The 22,243-nt window shown below is 35.1% G+C and overlaps 1 protein-coding gene across 29 annotated transcripts in view; it reads left to right on the top strand.

The window, feature by feature from the left end:
• RIMS2 (regulating synaptic membrane exocytosis 2) overlaps positions 1-22,243 on the top strand; it is a gene marked incomplete at its 5' end in the record, with an annotated part of 469,329 nt that overhangs the window by 342,751 nt on the left and 104,335 nt on the right. For 4 of the 29 annotated variants that reach the window (XM_080338801.1, XM_080338790.1, XM_080338815.1 and 1 more), the window contains one exon: positions 19,754-19,786. The exons of 23 other annotated variants lie outside the window; for them this stretch is intronic. In XM_080338801.1, coding sequence (XP_080194927.1) covers positions 19,754-19,786 — 33 coding nt within the window. Of the gene's footprint in view, positions 1-10,810; positions 10,901-19,753; positions 19,787-22,243 lie in introns of all 29 variants that reach the window. 2 more of the 29 variants (XM_080338812.1, XM_080338813.1) reach the window with 2 other exon arrangements.

The raw sequence follows: 22,243 nt of genomic DNA, 5'->3' as shown, positions 1-22,243 counted from the left end.
ATTTACCAGTTTGTGAATGCTTAAAATACTTCAACCTGCAAAAATCACTTCTCTCTTTTTCACTTTTTTTTTTTTTTTTTAATCTCTCTTTATGAAACTTCTCTTTCACTATGATCAAGTTACAGCCTTAGCAGATCTGGGTGGACATCCCTTAGGTGTGGTACCCTCCACAACGCATTTATACTTTTTACAATCAGGGGAGTGAACATTATCATATCATTACACTTTTTCTTCCCTAGTTTGTGTAAGTGGACTGATGATGCTGACCAAAAATAGTAGGAAACTGCATTACATTGAAATACTTTGAATATTTTGTATAATGTCCCTCAACCTGCTTCGAAGACAGTTCAGTTGGTAAAAAAAATAAGTTAGTGGGATGAGAACTGATAGATGATGATCAATTCAAGCAAGTTGAAGTGTTTTTCCAACTCAAATACCATGTGATTAGATATATATAACTTTACGTTCTAATTTCAGAAAACACCCACCAATACAGGCTCAAAGACATGCTGAGATCTAATGATTATTTCAACCATCATTTTTCTGCTCTTAAGCTTCCTTCTCAAAGGAAGAATTGTAAAAGCATAAATGTGCATTTACATGCACTGTTAATAGGTTTCATTCTCGTAGCTCTTCACGTTAAATATTTTCTTGAAAATAATTTGTTATTCCTATTAATAGTTGTCTGTGACAACACATCAACTGTGGTGCATGTGGAAGAGCAGCACAGATAAGCTTTTCTGGTTACGAATTCCTGTGGCTAGACCAATGCTAAACTGAGCTGCTTAGAAGCAGGCAGTGAGATATGTCCCTCGAGGCCCATGGAACGAAGCCCAGAGAAGGAGAATGAACTGAGGGTATTGCTGCAGTTGTGTGGGGAGAATTAAGCACTCCAGAGGGATGGCCCAAAAAAATGACAGGTTGAGCAAGAAAGACACCTAGTGCTAGCTGGTAGGAGGAATTGCTAGCTAAAATGCCTAAAAATGCCTAAAATGCCGTTCCTGCTTAAAAGTGTAAGTGCCTGTGTCACAGTTTATTTGGAATCCCATGCCCTGGACCCTACTGCCATTGTTATTTAAGAGAAGCAAATCTGGATCACTATTTTATTCTTAAAACAAAGTAAGGAATAATTATTGTGACAGGGCTCCTTACATGTTCAGAAATCTGGATGATATGGTAATTTCAAGATTTGGCAGCTGGAAAGCAGTATTATTATATTTTTAATTGTAGTTTTCACTTAAGTATCCAAAGTGTCCTTTGACATCTTTGCCTTCCTATTTTTCATTATAGTACAGTTTACATTTTTCTTGCTTTTGTTGCTCCTCTGTCTCTGCATGTGTACTGCTCACTGGTGTGTGTGCTGTGTACTGTTCACTCTGTGTGTTTTGTGATAACTCAAGCATAGTGCATGGAATTGTGCTAATCTAGCTTGCAAAATAATCGTGTGTGCTATAGTTATATTGTTTGTCATAGTAGCTGTTCCAATTGTTAATTGTCATTATCTGTTTTTAATGTTGTAAAGATTATGAGGAAAAACATCAAACCCCACCTGTTAATGGGCGAAAAGGCAAGTTGACGCTGATATTGCTGGTGAATTGTGGGTGTTTGAGAAATTTTACTTTTTTGCTGCATGTATGTGTGTCTTGTTTAGTTCTACTAGTTCAAAATTAGTAAGTTCATGTATGTTCAGTTCTAATGTGTTGTCTTATTTCTTGCACTTAAAGTCGTATTTTTCAACTATGGTTTTCAAATCTTTCGTTGAATCAAAAGCTCTAGATTTTTTTTTTTTTAAAATTGTATCACTGAAGATACAGTTTACATCATCTAGATATGTGATTGTGTTGCCTATTTACAACTAGTGGGATAGTTTTTGTGGTTTTGCTCATGTAGTAATTCCTAGTCTGCCTTATCCTGAGAGATCAAGTATAGTTTACAAACATCTAAAAAATTGCCTGCATTTTCTCCCAGTTTTTACTAGGTCTGTATACTTTTTTTTTGTCACTTTTGGCACAATTTTGCTAGTCATAGGAGAACTGGACCATTTAATTTGGAATATACTGGTAGAGAAAGGCTTATGTTACTAGCAATCGTCTCTATTGTCATTCTTATTATGCTCGATAGTCTCTTGTATTTCAAATGCTGTAGAAATAAGATTAATTCAAAGCACTGAAATGTTACCATGGGGATTTATATTTATTATCTAAAAATAGAACAGGAAAGTTGCAATGAACAACCACAGCTTACTTTGAACTTTTATCCAAGTTCATGGTTCTAAACTGTTTTGATAATTTGAATAAATTTGTTATTATTTTTCCATGTACTTCTAAAGCCATATTATATTTAGACTTTGTCTCATTAATAGCTTTTGCCAATGAATGAAATATCATCTATATAGTGCCTTGGCTTATTACAATTTGAATATTCCTTCTTGCACTCCCATCTCTACCAAGAGCCCACATGGGGATAGCCCCAGTCACAGTACTACAGGCTATTCCTACCTTCCTCTCCCCTAGAATGACTTAGCAGAGGGAATACAGGTTACAGGAGAGCAGGGACTCAGGTTTGCCTCTGCTAGTTCATTGTGCTACAGGGAAAACCAGTCTGCTTTTAATATGCCACTTATTATCCAGAGTCGAGAGACTGGAGGAAGTGCCTCTGCAGAGAGGGTGCTGTGTCAGCAGCCTGGTAGAGCAATGCACAGGGTCCCCTCCCTCACTCTAGTGGCTGTGCCAGCATAGTCCTGAGCGAGTTCAAATGCTGTAAGTCTGCTGCTGTAACTGTAATGCATGCTAATTACCAGATAATTCAGTGTCTTATACTTTTAAGATCCAAATTCCAATACTTTTGCCACTGACTTGACAAGGTTGACAAACCAATCGTAAGTGATTAAGTCAGGCTAAAGCTATTTTCATTCTGAATTTATCTTCCACTCCTTCAACAAAACCAATATTTTATGTATTTAGTTATAGAGCCTGAAAGATATACTTTGCACAATAAACTAAGTACTACTAACCTGTATTTAACAGTTTGTTTTCAAATATTTCTTAATTTCTCTAAGGTGTCAATTTTGTGGCTTAGAAGTTTCTTCTTCACAGCTCTTTTACTCCAAAAGAATGGTCTGTGCCTAATATTAATTTTCAAATATTTATTATAAAACCACTGCACTTTTCAATTTTTCTTCAGGTCTTTTGCATTTCTTTTCATGTATTTTTTATAACACCTTTTGATCATTTGCATTTGTGAGAAGAGGCTCCTGGTAATTCTGTCTTTTACTGTCTTAATTGAGGGTGCATAGAATATGATACAGTTACTGAAGCAGAATTTTAAGTCTTGCAGGTTATCAGTTCCCTCACTTGTTCAAATATTTTACATAATTACACAACAGCTTTGTCTATGTTATGAGAATCAAGAATGCTTTCCAGTTCTCATCTCCCAGCTTGAGAAGTGTCTGGAGCCTTTTTGTGTCTTGAGTCTATACCAAGACAAGACCCACGTCACTGAGTGCTCCCCTTTCTGTGCCCTCTAGTTTCTGCCTCCATAGGAGCCCCACCACTCCCTGAGCAGTCTAGATGCCTGGAGGACTAGAATTGAAAGTATGCTGTATTCCAGACTTGCTGCACAGTTTAGACACAATATAAAGAGTGCAATATTAGACACAATATAAAGAAGTGCAAACTAGGCATAATAAAGGGACCCCAGTCAAAGAAGCAATGACAGATGGACCTGTTTAAATGACTGACAGAAACAGTGAATACATAGGCTCTTTTGAAAAACAAGCATGTGGATGTCATGCCAGAGGGAACTCTTACCCTGCTGACTGACCTGAGCATCTTCTTCCACCTAATAGCGTTTGGGATTCCTGGAGATGGGGTCTAAACTTTGCCTGAACTACTAAACGTGACTGCCATGAGTCTGTTGTTTGCTCTCTATTCCCCTGGCCCACTGACTTTGCTAAGAGACCATGACAGCTTCTGAATTTTGCATGAAAAATTATACTGAATATGTGTTCTATGTGTGTTGTGAGAATACTTAACATAATCATATTTGTTATGAGTGCCTAGAGTAACAGTATATTTTAATTAAGTTCTAGTTCAAGCAAAGTAAAGTATAGACCTGTTGAGGTTGTGCTAGTTGTAGGCAGGCACATAACTGCAAACTGCAGGCTGGGAAAATGGTGAAATGAAAAAAAACCCACAACACAACAAAACAAAATATGAATACCCATAAGATGCAAATTCTCCGGACTGAAGTACCTACATTCTGCTGAAATTCCTTATGGTATACATGACTATTTTATGTACTTAGCTCTAAAACTACCAGGGAAATATGACAGATAAGAAAGAATCTAACTACTAACTTGTCCATAAATAGCTTCAAATTTAAGTTATACAGAATGTGAGGTGGTGTCTTTCAAAACGACCTCATAATATAAAATAACATTTATAAAACTGGTACATGACAATGTGGTGTAATTTTGCCTGCTAGCCAAACATAGTTTTTCTGGTTACTAACCTAACATTTTATAAGTAATGCTGAAAAATAACACAGGCATTTTGCATAAATGGTATTTGCATGTCAAGGTGCATGTAAAATTTGCATGTAAATTTGAGCAATAAGAAAACTTATAGGATTTTAATTGGTAACACTTGATATTCTGAAGAACCTAGAACTTTCTGAAGAAACAAATCTATATTTTTCATCTTTCTGTAAGCCATTTATTGTATTTTCTTTATTGCTTAGTATTAGTACTTAAAACTAGTGGCTTATTTTCAGAAACATTTTGTTGACTGAATAATTTTTTTAACATTTTAGAATTGTGCCATAAGCTTCAACCTTAACTGCACTTAAAAAAGGGTAAAATGCCTGTGATTGCTTGCAGAGCTTTTTTTATGTGTGTTTGTGTGAGATGTATGGTCATACAATAATAAATTACCTTTCTGAATAAAAGATAAAGATTTGCTACAAATTACACAATTTTCAGTAAACAATTAAAATAACCTGGAAAAAAAAAAACAACAGCCAAACCAAACAACCAAACAAAGCCCACAAAATGACAACACAAACAAAAGAAAAAACTCCACCAAGACCAAAACATTCCAAGCTAAACCTTTAATTCTGCATTCTGCGGGGTAGATTTGTAGGCTGTTCACATTTCCTTGTGTGCACAGATCACTTGCTGACACCAAAGGAATGGGAATGCAAACTTAGCAGAGACTGTGGGAGAGAGGTACGGAGCAGAAGCTTGCATTTTGCTCCACATTTATGTTGAGCATTACTTGTAATATGCCTCATTTAAATTTGTTAATCATTAGACTCTGGAGATACTTTGACTTTCGTTGTGTTTACCTTTCATAGCTGGGTCTGAACAAAAATCCATCCAGCCCAGTGTCTGGTCCCCAGCACACCAGGCAGGGATGCAAGGGGAGAGGAACAAGTGTGTCATTGTGCTTGTCTGGGATACTGGATCCCCAGTCTCCTACAGCCTGTGCCTCAGAAACCTGCAGAGCCATCAGTGGGATCTTTATATAGTATCTTGCAGTGCTTATCCAAACAGGTGACTCAGTAGAGCTGTTTCTCTGAGATATTCAAAATCTGCCTATTCCAGATAGGCCAGCGGGCCAGCTGTATTGCATTCATTTCTGATGTGTTTCAGGCATATACCCAGAAGAGGGAGCAAAACTGCCATATTTTAGAAACATGTAAAGAGATCCGAAATAAACAAATAGATCCTCCCCCTGCCCCACACAGTTCTGGAAAAAAAAAAAGCCTTGAAAGTGACTTAAAAATAATATATTTAGTTTATGATATTTGAATATACTTTATCAAATATGAGTATAGAGATATTTAATGTACCATTAACTGACTGTATTTTTTCTTCTGGATTTTCTGATATTTCTTTATGTTCTACATCTCTATCATATTTATAAAAGTGGCAACTTTGATGTTTAGCTAAAGGCGGGCTGTGACTTTACTAAGTGATATTGCAACAAGTACTTTCTGTGACCTTGCTTGTGTACCTCTACAATTTTCTTTAAAATAAGCAACAGAAGACTCAAATTGATTTATTTCCCATATAGAGGGATCCAAGAGTAAAACATTTAAAATTAATTTTAGAGTAGAATTGATGGGATTTGCAGGTAGAGAATGAGAAGAGATTGCTACAGGACTAGGTTTGTTAAGTGCTTCAAAGCTGCAAATAATTAATGTAGCATTGAAGTCAATTTCAAGAAAACATTTCTGGAGTAAAGGAATAACCTACAGTGCACCAGTAATGATAATATAGATATGTAGCAATATTTTTTATTGCCTACATAATGACTTCCATTAAAGTTCTTTGAATGTATTCCTGGTGAAGCCCCAGGAAATGAATATTCTTCCAGTGTATGGAGGAAGAAATGTAGATGAACTGTTACTGTGTCAAAAGGGGAAGATAAAAAATGGTGTCCTCAGATTTGCTGTAGAATGTTACCTGGAGAAACAGGAAGTCTTGCTCTAAATTTGTCAGGAAAACACTATGTGTGATGTTACTTATCTTCAGAAATTGGACAAGTCTAGTTCCTGTTACAGCAGGGTAGTGGAACACCAGCCCCATTTTGCTGAGGCATCTGAAGGTTTGTTTCTCTGATGTGGGAGCAGCAGCAGTCTGGCATAAGGCCTTCATTGCTGACTTTGGGTCACTCCAGGCTGTCCTTGATGCCATTAGGAACATGCTGGTGGTGCAAGGTGGGGCTAGATTCATTCCAGATATCATGTAGTACGTTTGGGACGATTCATGTATCATGACTTGAAGCCGTTTGCTTTCCCCAGTAGAGGTTTGACAGAGCTGAGAATTTTTCTGTGTGAACTCTTGAGACCAGTGTCTTTTTCTGTATTCTTGCTTTGTAATTTAAAACTTGTATAACATGAATGTAGCCTTTTCTGTGTCTTTAATTAATTATTCTTCTTGTCTTCTTCATGCATGAGTCTAAAGATCTTGTGTGTCTGGTTCCAAACATAGTTTCTCAGTTTTTGACAGTTTATCCCACAGTTCTAATGGCTTGTTACTGTGCTGTTTTGTGTTTAAGACATACTAGCCAAATCCACTGACTCATTTTTACAGTAGTTGTCACCATACGTTATTAAGAACATAATTCCTTTCTGAGTGTTCATCTTCTAAAACAAAAATAGAAGGCAGTTCTGAGGAATTTTCAGTTGCAGGAAAAGCTGACTAAATTAAGTATGTCCCACTGAAAAAAGTGAAGACTTTAGGATAACATAATTTAAAGTCTAAAACTAGAAATGGACTGATAAATATTTGTTCACAGAAATTTTAGGAGCTGAAAAGAATATAAAAGCTGAGTGGATTTAATAAAAGAAGACAAATTCCAGTAAAAGAGAAAGTATATAAAGATGTTTGAAGGACAGAGGTCATTATGAAAAGGGCTATTAGTGTCTGCAGTGTGGAGAAAAGAAAGGAAGTTTTCTTTGCATTAGAAAACTCCTCATCATTGGCATCTGGTATTTTGCTGCATCATCTTGTACTTCTGCAGTTTGCTGCATCGTTTCAGTTCAACTGCAACATTCTCAGTGCTAAGTTGCCACGTTTAGAAATTCAGAAAAACTGGAGATATGCAACTACTCTTATAATGTATTGTTTCCTTATTTTTAATATTTTTCATATTGAATATTCTAAGCAAGGATATAAGAAATGCTGAGATTGTACTTAACACTAGATGTACAGGAGCACACCACTCCCCTCTCTCAGGCAGTGGGTCGTGTTCTCCAGAGGGAAGGACACACAGCCAGGGGCCATCCAGACACAGCAGGGGTAGCCTGGCTGCCTAATTCACTGTGGTGGGGATATGAGCAACAATTGCATCTAATGAAACAGCTACAGCTAAAGACTGTATCTTTCATACCGATGGGAAAAATCTGGATCAGTGCATCTGTCAAATCCTTCTAGCCCCAGTTCTTCTGACTCAAGAATCTCATATTCTTATATTTTATAAAATTTATATGAGGTCTTTTTGTATAAATATACAATAATTTTCCACCTTTCTTTACACATAAGTCAAAACTGATTATCAGAACAGATTGAAGTTCATTTGTATGGGAAGTGTGTGTGGTAAAAAGTATACAAATATTTACAATTTGATCAAAGTTGACTTTGGCTAAAACAACAAATGGATAGATGGTGGCCTTTTGCCTTTTGGGTGGAAGAAGAGATTTTTAGAGACTATAATGCGTATTTATCTAACCAGAGAGGATATATGGAGCACTGACATTTTGCTTTTTGCCTGTTCATCAGCATATCTTACTGGTTCCCAAACAGAAAGCTCTCATTTAACAACTTATTTTCTTAGCTTTGTAGAGCATGAAGTTGGAAATGGAATTAGAAAATGTTGGAGGTTAAATGTTGAAGTAAATCTAATGGATATATCTATTTTTATTTCTCAGTTAAAATAATAACCACTACTAGTCAAACTCTTGCAATGTTCTAGAAGTCAGTCAAACTTTTCACCTGATCTGGAGTACCTCCAGCCTGCATATACTCAATCTAAGAGTTGTACTTGACTGCTGATAAAATTAAGCAACCATTTAAATTTAATGCTGATGTGCTGTAAGAAAAACTAAAGCTGTAGAAGGATGGCCATTGGAACCTTTTCTGGAAGTGTTTATATACTCATACCATTACTTTCAGTATAAACATAAAAAAGTAGCCTGCCTTGCTTTGTATTATAGGTTTTGGTTGTAGGTTTTTGTTTGGTTTTTTGTTTGTTTGTTTGTTTTCTTTTTTAAGCTTAACAGATGGCAAAAATATTTATTCAAAGAGTTACATTTTTATTTGATATTTATTTTTTCGTGTTTGTCAAATCAAGTGTTATTACAGAAGCACTTATGGAGTGCTACCAAGTGGGTTGACTGTTTTCTAGGTACTTAGCTCTCAAAAGATTAGCAAGACTTAGGAAAGTTTTTCTTTTGGTAGGGAACTTTTTTATGATAAGTGATATTATTGACTAAGGAAACTACAGTTTTTACATTCATAACCAAATCAGGAGTTCTAAAAAAGAACTCTGACTGACAAGGTCCTGTCTTCTAAAACTGCCATAAAGCTAGTGCGGAAATCACTCTGGGCTTCCTGGTATTCTCCAGTATTTAGGCTATTTGTTAAATATCCTGACAAAATCCTGTGTTTGTGATTACTCTCTGCCTACTTTTTATCTTATTCTAACTATCTCCACTATTTGACCTAAATGATTGACTAATGTTTTTTCCTAGAGGTGCCTGTTCCTTAAATTCAAAGGCAGTTTTACTAAGGTCATTGAAATTTTTTGTGTGTGTTAGTTAAGACTCTTTTGGACTCATCCAAGAAAAAGGAAGCAGAGATGGCATCAGTGAATTGCTGAATGTGTATTTTCACAGAGAAAAAGAAGGAATCACATTTTCATTAGGAAAAAAACCAAAAAGATTTTATTTCCATAGTTTGAAAACAGAATGTTTCTTTTGAAATTTCTTATTTAGTACTTATTACACATGGCACTTCAAAGACGACAGTTCCTATTTCAGCATGCATATCTGTGGTGTCATGAAATCATTACAGTGACAATTTTATTGATGTATTACTTGAAGACTACAGCTCCATCATTTTTAAAAATCAAAGCCACATTTTATAGGACAGCAGCCTGTCATAGAACAACAGCCACAGATAAGAAAGCTGCAGGATGACTACAGATAACACGTCTACATGTTAATATTTTGAATGAGAGATAGAAGAAAAAAAAAGTAACAGTCATAGGCTAATATCACTTTATGTCAATTTATTTTGAATTTATAAGATTGAAAATATATTTCATATCTATCATATTCTTCTCCATCACTGGCTATTACTGTGACCATAGAAGTGGTTATATCTGTGGGCAGTGGCTGTTAAGAACTTTGCACTTTGCAGGTTCAGCAAAATAAGCAGCTTCTTAACAATCCAAAGCAAAAATGGAGTTTAGAGTGTTGCATCTATCTAGTTAATTGGTCTAGATTGGGTCTTCACAGGAGATACCAAAAGATTTAAAACCTATAGTTAATTAAAGTGTAGACCAAAAAAATCTGACAACCTCAGAAAGACTGATGTCTGGTGAGTCTGCCAAATGGAGTCTCTGTCTAGAGGAGAGTGTATGTGCTCCTATTCATAGCTCTTTTTCTGAGTGGTTAGGTCAGAAATGCTGGTTTCAGGGTACAGGATCCATAATTAGCAAGAAAGATTTTATTGAGTAATTTAATCCTAAAATAAAAACTGAATTTAAATCAGATCTGAGATACAGAAATTAAATGTAACCTAGTTGTGGCTTAACAATTCATTGTTAAAAATGCTTTGTCAATTTAAAGTAAACCTACATGATTACTGATTCAGTTTTGTTTTGTTTGTTTCTTTGAATTATACCTTTGCAAAGATTTTTTACCAAAATATTTTTAACTTCCTTTTCCATTCACAGAAACATAAAGATATTGTAAGAAACTATATAGAGTACCAAGTTTTAAAAGCAGAAGAAATGATTGTGTAAATAACCTTGTTTTTTTAATTCCAATTGTTAAAAATCAAAGAGATCAGAATATTTGACAAATTACATAGATGCTAACTTTCATATAGTATGTTTTGTTCAATGTTTAAGATGTTTACTAATTCTCTCCACCACAGGCCTCTAACTTGAATAACTAACACAGATTTTTTGCCATGTTAATGACAGTACATTTGTTTAGATCAAGTTGCCCCAAGTGGTATTAGGTGAGTTATAATGTAAGTTACATAATATTTCTGATTTTTTTTGGTTTATGCTAGAAGTTACATGGGAGGACCAGCAGAAAAAGGTGAATGGTACAATAACTGATGACAAACCATTGCCGAAAAAGAAACACCATTCTGAGCCAGGTTTGTCAGGGTTTGGAAAACCACATGAAAGCATGAGACTATAAAAAACACATTTCATGCTTTTGTAATGCGTGTGTGCTTGTTGTACCTTATTTTTTTTCAATTTGGTGTGAAATTTGTAGTACGTAGAGACCATTTAGATTACATAGTTCTGTCTTAGCCAAAATAGATCTGCTTTTGTAAAAAGTTGTGTTAGAATGCACATGCATTAGAAAAAAGTGTTCTGGCACAATACTAGACTTAGATTGCTTTTAAGTTTTGAATTTTGTTATGATTTACCTATATGTGCAAGCCTCAGGAATCCAAGTATGAGTTATACTGATTCTTATTTAGTTGACCAAACCAAGGTATCTACTGCATGTATGGTGGGAAAGTCATCTCCTAAAGACTTGAATCCGAAACCTTGCACCATCACACATGGCAGAAATAATGTTCCAATGTAATTTTCATACAAGCTGCATTTTATATCTCCATACGGCTGCAGTTCTCAAATCTAAGAGCACTCTTACTTCCTCAGTCCTGTATATTAATTAATTTCTTCTGAAACTAAAAATTATCACAAACTTTCTTCCCTCCCACACATAAAATGCAATTCTTTGACTCTGTCTTTATTCCTACAAACACATGGCAATAAAAAGTAAACCTAATAATGATCATTATAATGATGCTAATGATAATAATAGTATTGTTCTCTCCTCTGAATCAGAAAATAAAAGGACCTAATCACATTAATTTATGCATTTGCAAAAGGCATGTGATAGTATGTTGATAAGCACACTGCAAGGAGTAGTGAAAAGGAAAGGAAAAGAAAAGAAAGGAAAGGACCTTTAGGTTTCATGATGTGTTTGAAGATTGGTCCACATCCACTCAAGTGAATGTGAATTTTTCAGTTCGAAGAATACATAGGCTCAGTTTTGAGCTGTTGGGTGTATTCGTTATCTCACTTTATCTAATAATAACACTTTTCCCAGTCACACAAGTTTGACCAACTGTGCCACCTCCTAAATTAGTGCTGCAATCTCAGTTTTAGGCTCACCTAGTTTTTTGCTGAAGCTCAACTGCTGTACAGCTGAAAGTGCAAGAGTCAGAACTGAAGAAGAGCCACAAAATCTGGACTGACTCTGCATCCTAGGAATTGGGGAACCTGGCTGCAAAAGGCCAGATCAGCATCTCCTGTTTCCTGCCTTTTGACGCGTCAGAGGAAGTTACAGGATAAAACCAGTACTGCTCGTAAGAGTCATGATCAGAATGTAATGTATCTTCTTTTTCAACTGAGCATTTTAACTGTCAGACAACAGATTCAAAATATAATGTCTGCAGACAGTCCGCCCAGACTTTTACCTTACCGAGTAGCTAGGTAAGAACATGAACTCCATTTCCCAGCTGGAGTGGGCTTAGAACTGCGGTCTAGGCAGATAGCACATTCATAGTTATTAGCAACACTTGTTTAGAGCCACCTTCCCCATTTTTTTAGAAATGGGAGCTGTATTTTGTTAGTTGCCTATTCTTAGGGCATTCTGGATTTTGGAAAATGTGTGAAATCTTGTAAGACAAAACCAAAACAAAACAAGTAGAAGAATAGAAATCAGAAGTAAATATCGGCATTAAAAAGTTGTCACATCAGAAGTGTTTTGTATATTAAAGCAAGATTTATCTGATATTTATCTATTTTGCAATAGCACTACTGACCTCCAATGCTTCAGGAAATACACAAAATTGCCTTAGAAAGCCACAGTCTCAAATGCCAAAATCTAGAATAGACATGAAGTTGAATAAAAATTGTGTTCTGCACTCTACAGTCCTAGGTCTTTCTGTGAGGGCTGATGCCTGATAAGAGCACAACTCCTGCTCTGATTTACATTATCAGTAATGTCTTTCATAGTATGTTCATGTGGGACGATTACACATGAGGCAGGAATATCTGAGGTGGTTCTGAACACACTCTCCAATGGGCACCAACTAGTGCATATCTGTATTCCTAGGATGCTTTTCCAAACCAATTCTCTCTGTTTGTCAAAAAGCTCCATGTACTAAAGTGGTAGAAGTTGAGCGGTACTCGGTGTAACAAAATCAGTGCAACTTCCAGGATTTGTGTTACCTGCTACATGTGGCATATGTCTGTTCCCTATAGACATCCCTGTATCATTACACTTAGTTCATTTGCAAGACGTAGGAGTCAGGACACCTGGAAGGAGGTACCATGACAGTGTACTCACCCCTGGGTGTTAAGATACATTGCATCTCTGACCATAGTCTACCAGTGATGTAGCCTGATGGAACCTGCCTAAATAAGCTTCAAATTCCTTGAAGATTTCCAATATGGCATTTACTCTCTGCACAGGACTGTGCTTTTGTTCATCTAAGAATGCTTTAAATGTTCTGTTTGCACAGAAAATAGCAATGTGATACTGATACACCTTAGTCCCTGGTTGCAGCTGACAGTCTGCAGGGAGAAGCGAGGAAGAATACAGGAACCTCATATTGCTGTTGCTTTTGATTGCCTTTTCATACAAAGATTTTTCTGCTATAGGTTGTCTTGCCCTGTTTCTAAGTTTGGTTTGTTTGTTGATAATTTAACCAAACCAGTCACATGGAAAAAGCCATGACAGTATTATAACTAAGAAAACTAAGAAAAAATAGATGTTGAATACACAAAATAGATACTAACTACACACATACACAAATACACAAGAACTGAGACTGTGAGAAAATTATAGATAAAAGCATAAATAGATAAAAAATAATTCTAAATAACAGGAAAAAATAACAATAATGCTGTATCATATGGAGCATTAGTATTAAAGAAATATGCATGACTAGAAATGATATTAACAAATTTGTTGAAGGACAATTTAAGGTCATTAAATAAAATAGTAAAATGGTTCTTATTTTCAGGCTTTTCAATAGAAGATGCTGATAAAATTCCTGTTCTTGAATATCAGAAATCAACAAGTTTTCTTAACTGTACTGTAATCTCTAAGTTTTGAGACAATTTGCAAAATGATTGTTCAGTATTTTACAGAGTCAGTTGTATTAATGCAGAGATTTGGAAGGATTGGAAAGGCAAAATTGCAGAACTCTAGGTAAGCACAGCATCAAAATTCAATCTGTGTCTCACATGAGTGTGCCCTTCCTTTAGCCAATGTGAGCACTTTGTCAGAGAACACCATGTTCTCAGGATACCACCAAATCAAAGAGCATGTGGAATAGTGATTTGTTCCTATCTAATATTATTAAGCATTTCTACTTTCAGCACCCCTGTCTCTGAGTTGTAATAGATGGCACGCGAAAGAAAGTGAATAAAGCTCTAGTCTTCTAATCACATTTCCTTGGTCAGTAAAGAAAAAAAAACAAAAGCACAGCATGCTAATATTTTCACAAAGTTCTGTATTTTGATATCTGATGCCTTAAAAGAGGTTGGAGAAAAAGTAGGCTATGGGTAGGAATGTCCTGTACTGATACTCCATCAGGAAGAAAGCACATAGTTTAGAGTACCAAGGCAGCAATACTCATTTCTTCTTCGTCAATTGTTTCTGAAGTGTTCAATCAGTCTCATTATGCAAAGTTTTGGAAGCTGAATGCAATCTAGCAAACTGTGTCTCCATCCAGAGATGATACAGCTAATGCAGAAACTACCTTCATGAGATAGCAAAGGAAATGCTATTGCTTTTCTCCTTCTTTCTACTTGGAGACAGTAGATTTGACATTTTTTCCCTGGATACCCTCCTGTCATGGTTTCATTATCATTGCCTGTTGAGAAAATTGCAGTGTCATCAGACATATAGTCTTTGCCAAAGACAATTTTGATTTCAAAGCAACAGTTGAAGAACAGAAACATGGGCAAGTGCTGGCATATTTGAATATGGTTGACCAAAAGGAAACAGAATAGTTGAAATAGATTTATGCATCTTGGCATGGAATGAAGTGAAAATGGAGTGTTCCTGTACTTATTTCTGGGAAAACCGTATTTCTTTAATATAGTACTAATTTTTTAGAGGAATCATAACCACGGTAGATTAAGCACATCAGAAAATGCATGCCTACAGATGGTAAGTCATTATATGTACTGACTGGCTTTCAATTTGAAGGGTATCCTATGAAAATGCTGAGTTTTGAAAAGCAGCCAGGTGGGTAGGATTTACAAAAAGAGCTACATGTTGCATGTATGCAGATTGTTTACCTGTGACAAGTGAGGAGTAATGGCGATTGAATACATGGCATGACTGTTTTATTGAAAAAAAAGAGTATTTGCACACTTACCAGAGACTATTCTTGCACTTAATAAATGGTGTATTTAAAGCAGATAGTCCTCTAATATATTTGCTTCTACTTTTATCTTTTCCTATACCACTTTGACAGACAATATCTCTAGTCTGTACTGAAGAAAAAGAATTGGATTCCTAAGAAAAATAGGGACTCTGTGCTGGGGAATTACAATCCCAGTGTGAGTAGGACACATATGTAATCAAATATTGCACTTCAGTGTCCTAGCCAAATTGCATTAAGTCAGAGTATAATTGTAATTTAAGATGGATCAGAAACAGTGCAGTGTCCTGAAAAAGTCTAACAAACTGCATACCTTTTTCTATATAACCTTTTATTGTTTTTTGTGTGTGTGTGTGTGTTTTGGAGACCATTCCTTCAGTCTTAACTATGTGATCACCTGAACAACCAGATTCTGTGGGTGGTGAAACTTCTTGACATCACTAGAATGAGAATAGATTTAGAATAGGGAGATATCTGATTTAGGATAGCTTATCTATCCTTTCTTGACAATAGAGGGTGTATTTGTATCTGTGCTGTTAAGTATCTTTTCTGAAGTAGTACTGATGTTTGAATACCTAAATCACCTAACTTATTAGTGACATCTATTGTCTTTTCAGAATTTATTCTATTTCAAATCAAGTGTGTAACTATAGTGCATTAATATCTTTATTTCATTATAAAATTATGTGAACTTTACTCAGAGAAACAAAATCATAAAAGCTCTCTCTGAATTTCTCAATTTCTCTCCTGAGACTTGTGGAAAAGTAATGCATTCCACATTATTTCATTTGATTTATAGAGTTCATGATACTTAGGATATTTAATATTTCTTGTTTGTTGTTTTCTACTTTCTTCTCTATCATCCTTGTCTTTTGGTAGTAATAACCCACATTTTCCATATTCTTACTGTCTTTAGTTAGCATATATTATATAATTGCAAAATTAAATGTATTGCTTCTGTCTTTCCTGTATTTTATTTGTCCTAGTTAGTCTTCTGCTTATATTTTTGAGGAAAAATGTCAGCATCTGTTCAGTATACAGCTGTGATTTTGTGTGTATGGATTTACACTTCAAGAAAAAGAACTCACCTTTAACTAGTAGAGAATTACCTCATTCAAAAAAAGAGAAGTGTGGAATGGGCTCTGTATCAGCCGGAAGGGTAACCGGATGATGTGGCTTAATGCTGTTAAAGAAGGTTAAGGAAAACTGATTTTATTCACACCCCAGCATAGTCAGCCTTTCACTCTAAATCTTCTTCTAACAAATATTTCTGCTCTTAACTGTTTTGCTATATACTCTTCCTCTTTTATCTGTATCCTTAGCTCTGCAGAGTTCGAATGTTGCCAGGGAATCTCTCTCCTGAGGGTTAGAGGTATTATGTCATTCTTCAGGTTTAGTCACATCCAGACTAATGACACAGAGTTATGAAACATACTGACTCCATGAAACATTTCTATCTTAAAGTTTCCTCTGTGTTTTAAGATTATGCTTATTTGATTGCGCTATTGTACATCTTATTTTGTGAACAGTATACAGAAATAAGGTTTTTGAAATCTAGAAGTCACAGAAATTTCTGAGAGCAGGTATGAAAAAACCTCAAGGGAAAAAAAAAAAAAGAGTAATTAACTCACATCTCTTTGTCGTATGCTACTTTTAGAATTTCAGACGAGCATGTTCGATGTGTAAAGTTTTAAGCATGTTTTTTGAACACTAAGTTCCTAAATAGTTCTCTTTAATGAGTGACATTGCTTATAAGGAAAATTCTGCTTCAAAGCATGATAAAATAGATGGTACTTGTTATGTTTTATTCAGACTTGCAGTACACTACCTGGTTTTCATTTACTTTGTAAGTTTATTCATTGAGAGTATAATTTGTTTCTAAATCTGTATATAGTACCCTCATACATACCACCTTCCTGCGTCAAAATGAACAATTGATCCAAATAAATTCTAGTTCCACAACAAAGCAATGACTATGCAAATGAAGAATGCCTGTTGACGTGATGTAAATTTAATAGAATTTTATTCCATAATTTTGTTCTGGGATTTTAATATATTTCTGTCAACAAAGATCTATTTTAGTGGATTACAAGCTACAAAGCCAGAGAATTCTCAAACTATTGTTTGGGATTTATGGCATAATCAGGAGGAGATTGGTTCACATAAGTCCTATTGTGTCTAAATTAATCGATCTATTAGTACTTCCTTCTTATCATCATTAATTGAAAGAAGTTAGTGCATTGCCATTGCACAAATACTACAAATTCATTAATATTTACAACAATTAATTCAAAAATATTACAAGCCATGTATCTCAAGAGATGAGGTATCAGCTGAACAGATAACCAGAGTGAGAAGATACCTATTATCTTTTATTTTCCTCTGTGGCTTCTATTGGAATTATTCTTCATAATTAAAAACCTTTTTGTTTGACACTTTGATGTGTAAATATATTTTTACATAACATGTACTTTGCATGAGGACTTTTAGAAACATAATTTTTTAAAAATATTGGTATATGTGACTGATATGCAGCCAAATAGTGACCAGTTGGTTCTAAAATCTTCAAAGGGAGCTTCCCTGGTAATCAGTTGTGTCTGTGCTGAGCCTCACTGATAGTACTAGAATGCCTTTCATTACCATAGCAGGCAATTCAGAATTTGGAAATAATATTATTCCACCCATCCTTTGAAAATTTCTTCAGAAGGATTTATCTTAATGCAGTATATGTCTTAAAGTTATGCATTCTTATGGACAGTAAAAATAATTTTTGACCTATATAAGGATAAAGGCCTTTGCATGACTGTTTTTGACATGGTAGGAGTGCTTGCTTCAGGGCTATAGATATATAATACAAAACATTTTCAGAAATTTTCAAGTACTTCAGCTAGGGTTTTGGTGGTGATAATAATGATTGATTTATTTAACAGTTATAACAATTATATCTACACTATATTAATACAAGCTATAATACACCAAGGTGAAGTAGATCTTTGTATTCACTTATTCCAATCTGTGGATTCATTGTACTTGCCCAAATAAAAATATATTTGTATGCCATTACTTCTTTATTTTTTTTAACATATGAGTACATCCTTCTTCAAAACCATTAGCTGTTTTTCTTTTGAATTGCATCTCATATTCAGCCCTCACATATGTTCATTCTGTAAGCAAACTTAATTGCTTAAAATATGCATTCTAAGTATACATGTTACAAGCTGCTTGTGTTTACAACAAAGTTTTGGCACAGTCTTGGCATTTGATAGTAGATGAAAATTATAATCTACCAGTTATAGAAAAAAATTGCTTAATTATAGAACACGGTGTTTATCAGATGAAATTTACTGTTGTCTTGAATTGCATTTTATTTATTTATATTGCTTATTCTAATTTCACATTTTTCAATGGCATCTTGATATTGACAGTAAAATGTGGATAAAATTGTGGTGTGTGAACCTTTTTGGAATTCTTAATTGAATGTATGCAGTGTTAATGAATCAAGGGCAATGTTTTCTGACTCATTAACAAACTGCAAGGTGAAATTAGAGCTTATAGATATATTTTTTAATTAATATTTCTGATTATTTTTGGAAGAATGCGTTCATTTTGCTAATGATGGTCGCTTCACGGTTCTTTGTAATTATTATTACTTTTCAAGATTAATTCCTCCCATTCTTTTGCTACAAATGGATTTTCAGTACAGAGAATGACACTGTCCCTCAGATGTTCTCCATGTCTGAAATGGCAGTGTGTTTTTGAATGTGAAGTAATAAAGTAAGTAATGAGACAGTTGCTTTGGCATTTGACTTGCATGCATTTCCAGTAATTTAGACTTTTGTGAGATGAGAGTAACATTTTGTTCTGAAAAAGTATCTGCTGAATTGACCATGAGAGTTAATAGCTGTAAATTCTCTTTTCTCACATTCTGTATTTTGATCTTGGTAATACCTTTGGCACAGTGTGACAATAATGCAGTCCTTTCCAGAGTGTGTTATGTGGATTCCGAAATTCTTGAGCTTGTATATCCTTTTGAAAAAAAAAAAACATCTGTTTCCTTTTTGCCTTCTGCTTTGGATATGTGAAGTTTGGTTCAGCATATATTATAACAATTTAATAATTGAAAAAAATAATAATACACTTCCCATTGGTGATGTTAAACTGAATGTTCAGTACTTTGAAGTAAAATGATACTTATGTTGAAGTAGATAAAGTTCCACAAGGTTGGACAATCATGAATGAATGTGTTTATGCTAGTTAACATACCTTTTACTATCCAGCTTTTTCTTCAGCTTCATTACAAGAATTGACTTTGCTGTCAATTATAATTTTGGTTATTTCCTCAGCTCCTATACTAACCCTGTCTTTACTGTTCCTTTTTAACAACAGTCGTTTAACCACTTCTTCCTCAGCTTTTTTTCCTTCTGGCGTCTGTGTTATTTTTTTCCACATTTACTAACTCTGCTCTGCAGACTTCTCTCTAAAACAATTTTTGGCCCTTTCCCTCAGTGTCAGTTTTAACCTTCTGAATACATCCTCTCACGCCCATCTCCTTTGTCTATGTCTGTCCATTACACGATGTGATCACAGAAGAAGCGGAATCATCAAGGAGAAGAAACTCAGGTCTGTCTCTTCTACTGCTTTTCTCTGTGTTATTTTGGTTCATTTTACCTTTCCTATAGATTTTGTCACTGCTCACCTCACATACTTTTCACTCTTTTCTGCCTCAATATATTTAAATATTGACGAACTACAAGTATTTAAGTTTGAGATACTCATGTAATTTTTATTAACTATAAACTATGCACTCTACAAAAAGCATTAACTGATGACATGTGTGCTATACCTTAAGACTTTAAACTGATTCGATTTCTATCATATCAGGGTTTATTTCCCATCTCCATAATCTGTAAGTTAGCCATTAAGTTTCCAACTAGCACATGAAAACAATCTGTAATTTGTTTTATCTTTGCATTTGAAAACTGCTACAAAAATTATGGAAACTCTGATATAACTATTTATTTTTCACCCTGGGGAGGATATAATTTGAGAACTGAGTAGTTTTACTAAGTTACATTTTATGGACTGCAATTTCAAACTTATCTTCATTGAATTAAAACTATTTTGATTAGAAGTAAAGTTGTTAGTTATCAAAAGCTATTGTCTCATGCCAAAAAGTGGAAAACATAAGGTTATGGTAACAACAGAGAGCAAGAAGTCAAAACATTGAAGGAACTCTAACTTAGAAATATTGATCATGGCTTTTCTTTTGTATTGTGCATTACTTGTAGTTTTATCTTTCATACCAAAGTTTAATCTGCCATTTTACTGAATACTTTATATTACTGGCAGAGAACTTATATCTAGTAAGGCATCCTAGCTCTGAAAATACAGTAGCTGTTCACACTTCCTTACTTGTTCCATTGTGGTATGTCAGAACAAGAACAACAAAATTCCCCATATTTAAGTTAATTAAATTCACCTATAAATTTTAGTTTTACAATTACTGTGTTCAAGCTCTCATTAATTTTCTGTGCCTCTGCTATTATCCCAACAAATTAGATAAGCCACTTGGATGTCATTTATCTTCTCAAATATGAAGCATTTTTTTGGTACATTGACCAGTCTGTTAAACTTGGGTGGTATTTCGTCATTTTTCCTGTTTTCGCTGGTATGACTGGCTCCTTCAGAGCTCAGTTTTACGTTTGGTACTACGCCCCTAGAGCCAGACGTTATCTTTATGGAATTTTGCAGATGTTACTTGCTGTGGTTTTCATATTAAACAGATCTCAAGTCAGAAATCACTTAAATTACAGGGGAAAAGAAGTTGAGTATGGATAAAGAAGACAATTGGTGGTGTGATCTAAATTCCATCTTCTGTAAATCATCACAATTAGAAATTAATCAATTATGCTGTATAAAGACTGAGTTAAGTAAACTTGTGCTTAAGATCCATTCCCAGTTCCTGTGCCATGATTCTGAATCTCTTTTATCACAAAAATGGAATTAGAGGTTTGGGTGATCCGTTTCCTATTTGTTCGTAATAACAGAAAGGGAATCTTGTGGACCTTTTTATTCAAGAACCTTTGTAAGTTATTGATTGAATCAATATGTTGAATCAAAATATCAAATCAACACATCAGACTCCCTGGACTGGATGAAATCAAACCTTAAAATTATATCTAGCATCTCAGAAAAACACATCTTTTCATGACCTATGTTTCTTTGATATGTATGAGAAAGCAGTATCTGTTTATTATTAACTTTTCTAGGCTTTCCAATTCAGATGCACTTTTGCAAAACCCTGGCTTACCAACAATAACAAATGTATTAGGCACTGATAAATGTAACTGTATAGCACAGAAATGCAAAAACATGATCAGCAGTTCAGTTGCAAAAGTTATTGTTATTGCCCTTAAGCTCAGGAGCAATTAGGTTTTTTTGTGCATAGTTGTAACTGTTTACTGCAGAGTGACAATAAACTGTGGCAAATGCTCTCTGTTAACCCTCCGCCCTCCCCACCACGGAAAGACAATAGGAGGAAAAGGGAGAGAGACTCGCAAGTTGGAAAAGTTAGAAATGCTTTACTAATGCTACTAATAAATAGAGAAAACAATACAGAATATACAAAACCAGTCTTGAATTTCCCGGTGTAGCGCAGTGTTGCCTGCAGTGGAGCTGTGAGCTGGCGTGGCTCCTGTGGCAGGGCAGGCACCTGGAGGTCCTGGGCTGGACTCCCAGCAAACCGGAACTGGATTCAGGGATGCCAGATCTGGAACCAGGCCTCAGATCGCAGGCACTACAGGCAGGGTCCTCTTCAGATCCCAGCCATGGTCAAAGAGAGCAAGACCTTCGTGATCTCCCACTTTTATAGGGTGTATGATGTGAACGGGATGGAATCCTTAGTTGGTCAGTTTTTAGTCACCTGTTCTGTCCTCCCCTCCTTCTAAATACACCTCTCTCACTTACAGGATGTGTGAAATTTATCAGCAACCTTGGCTGCCATAGCTATAAGTCTAAACTTGGGCCTCTTCTGCATACCATTGTTACCTTTATCAGCTCCGGAGTGAACAGTGTCTG

This window comes from Nesoenas mayeri (assembly GCF_963082525.1).
Source record: "Nesoenas mayeri genome assembly, chromosome: 2".
Taxonomy (NCBI): domain Eukaryota; kingdom Metazoa; phylum Chordata; class Aves; order Columbiformes; family Columbidae; genus Nesoenas; species Nesoenas mayeri.
This window is presented reverse-complemented; position numbering and strand designations above follow the sequence as displayed.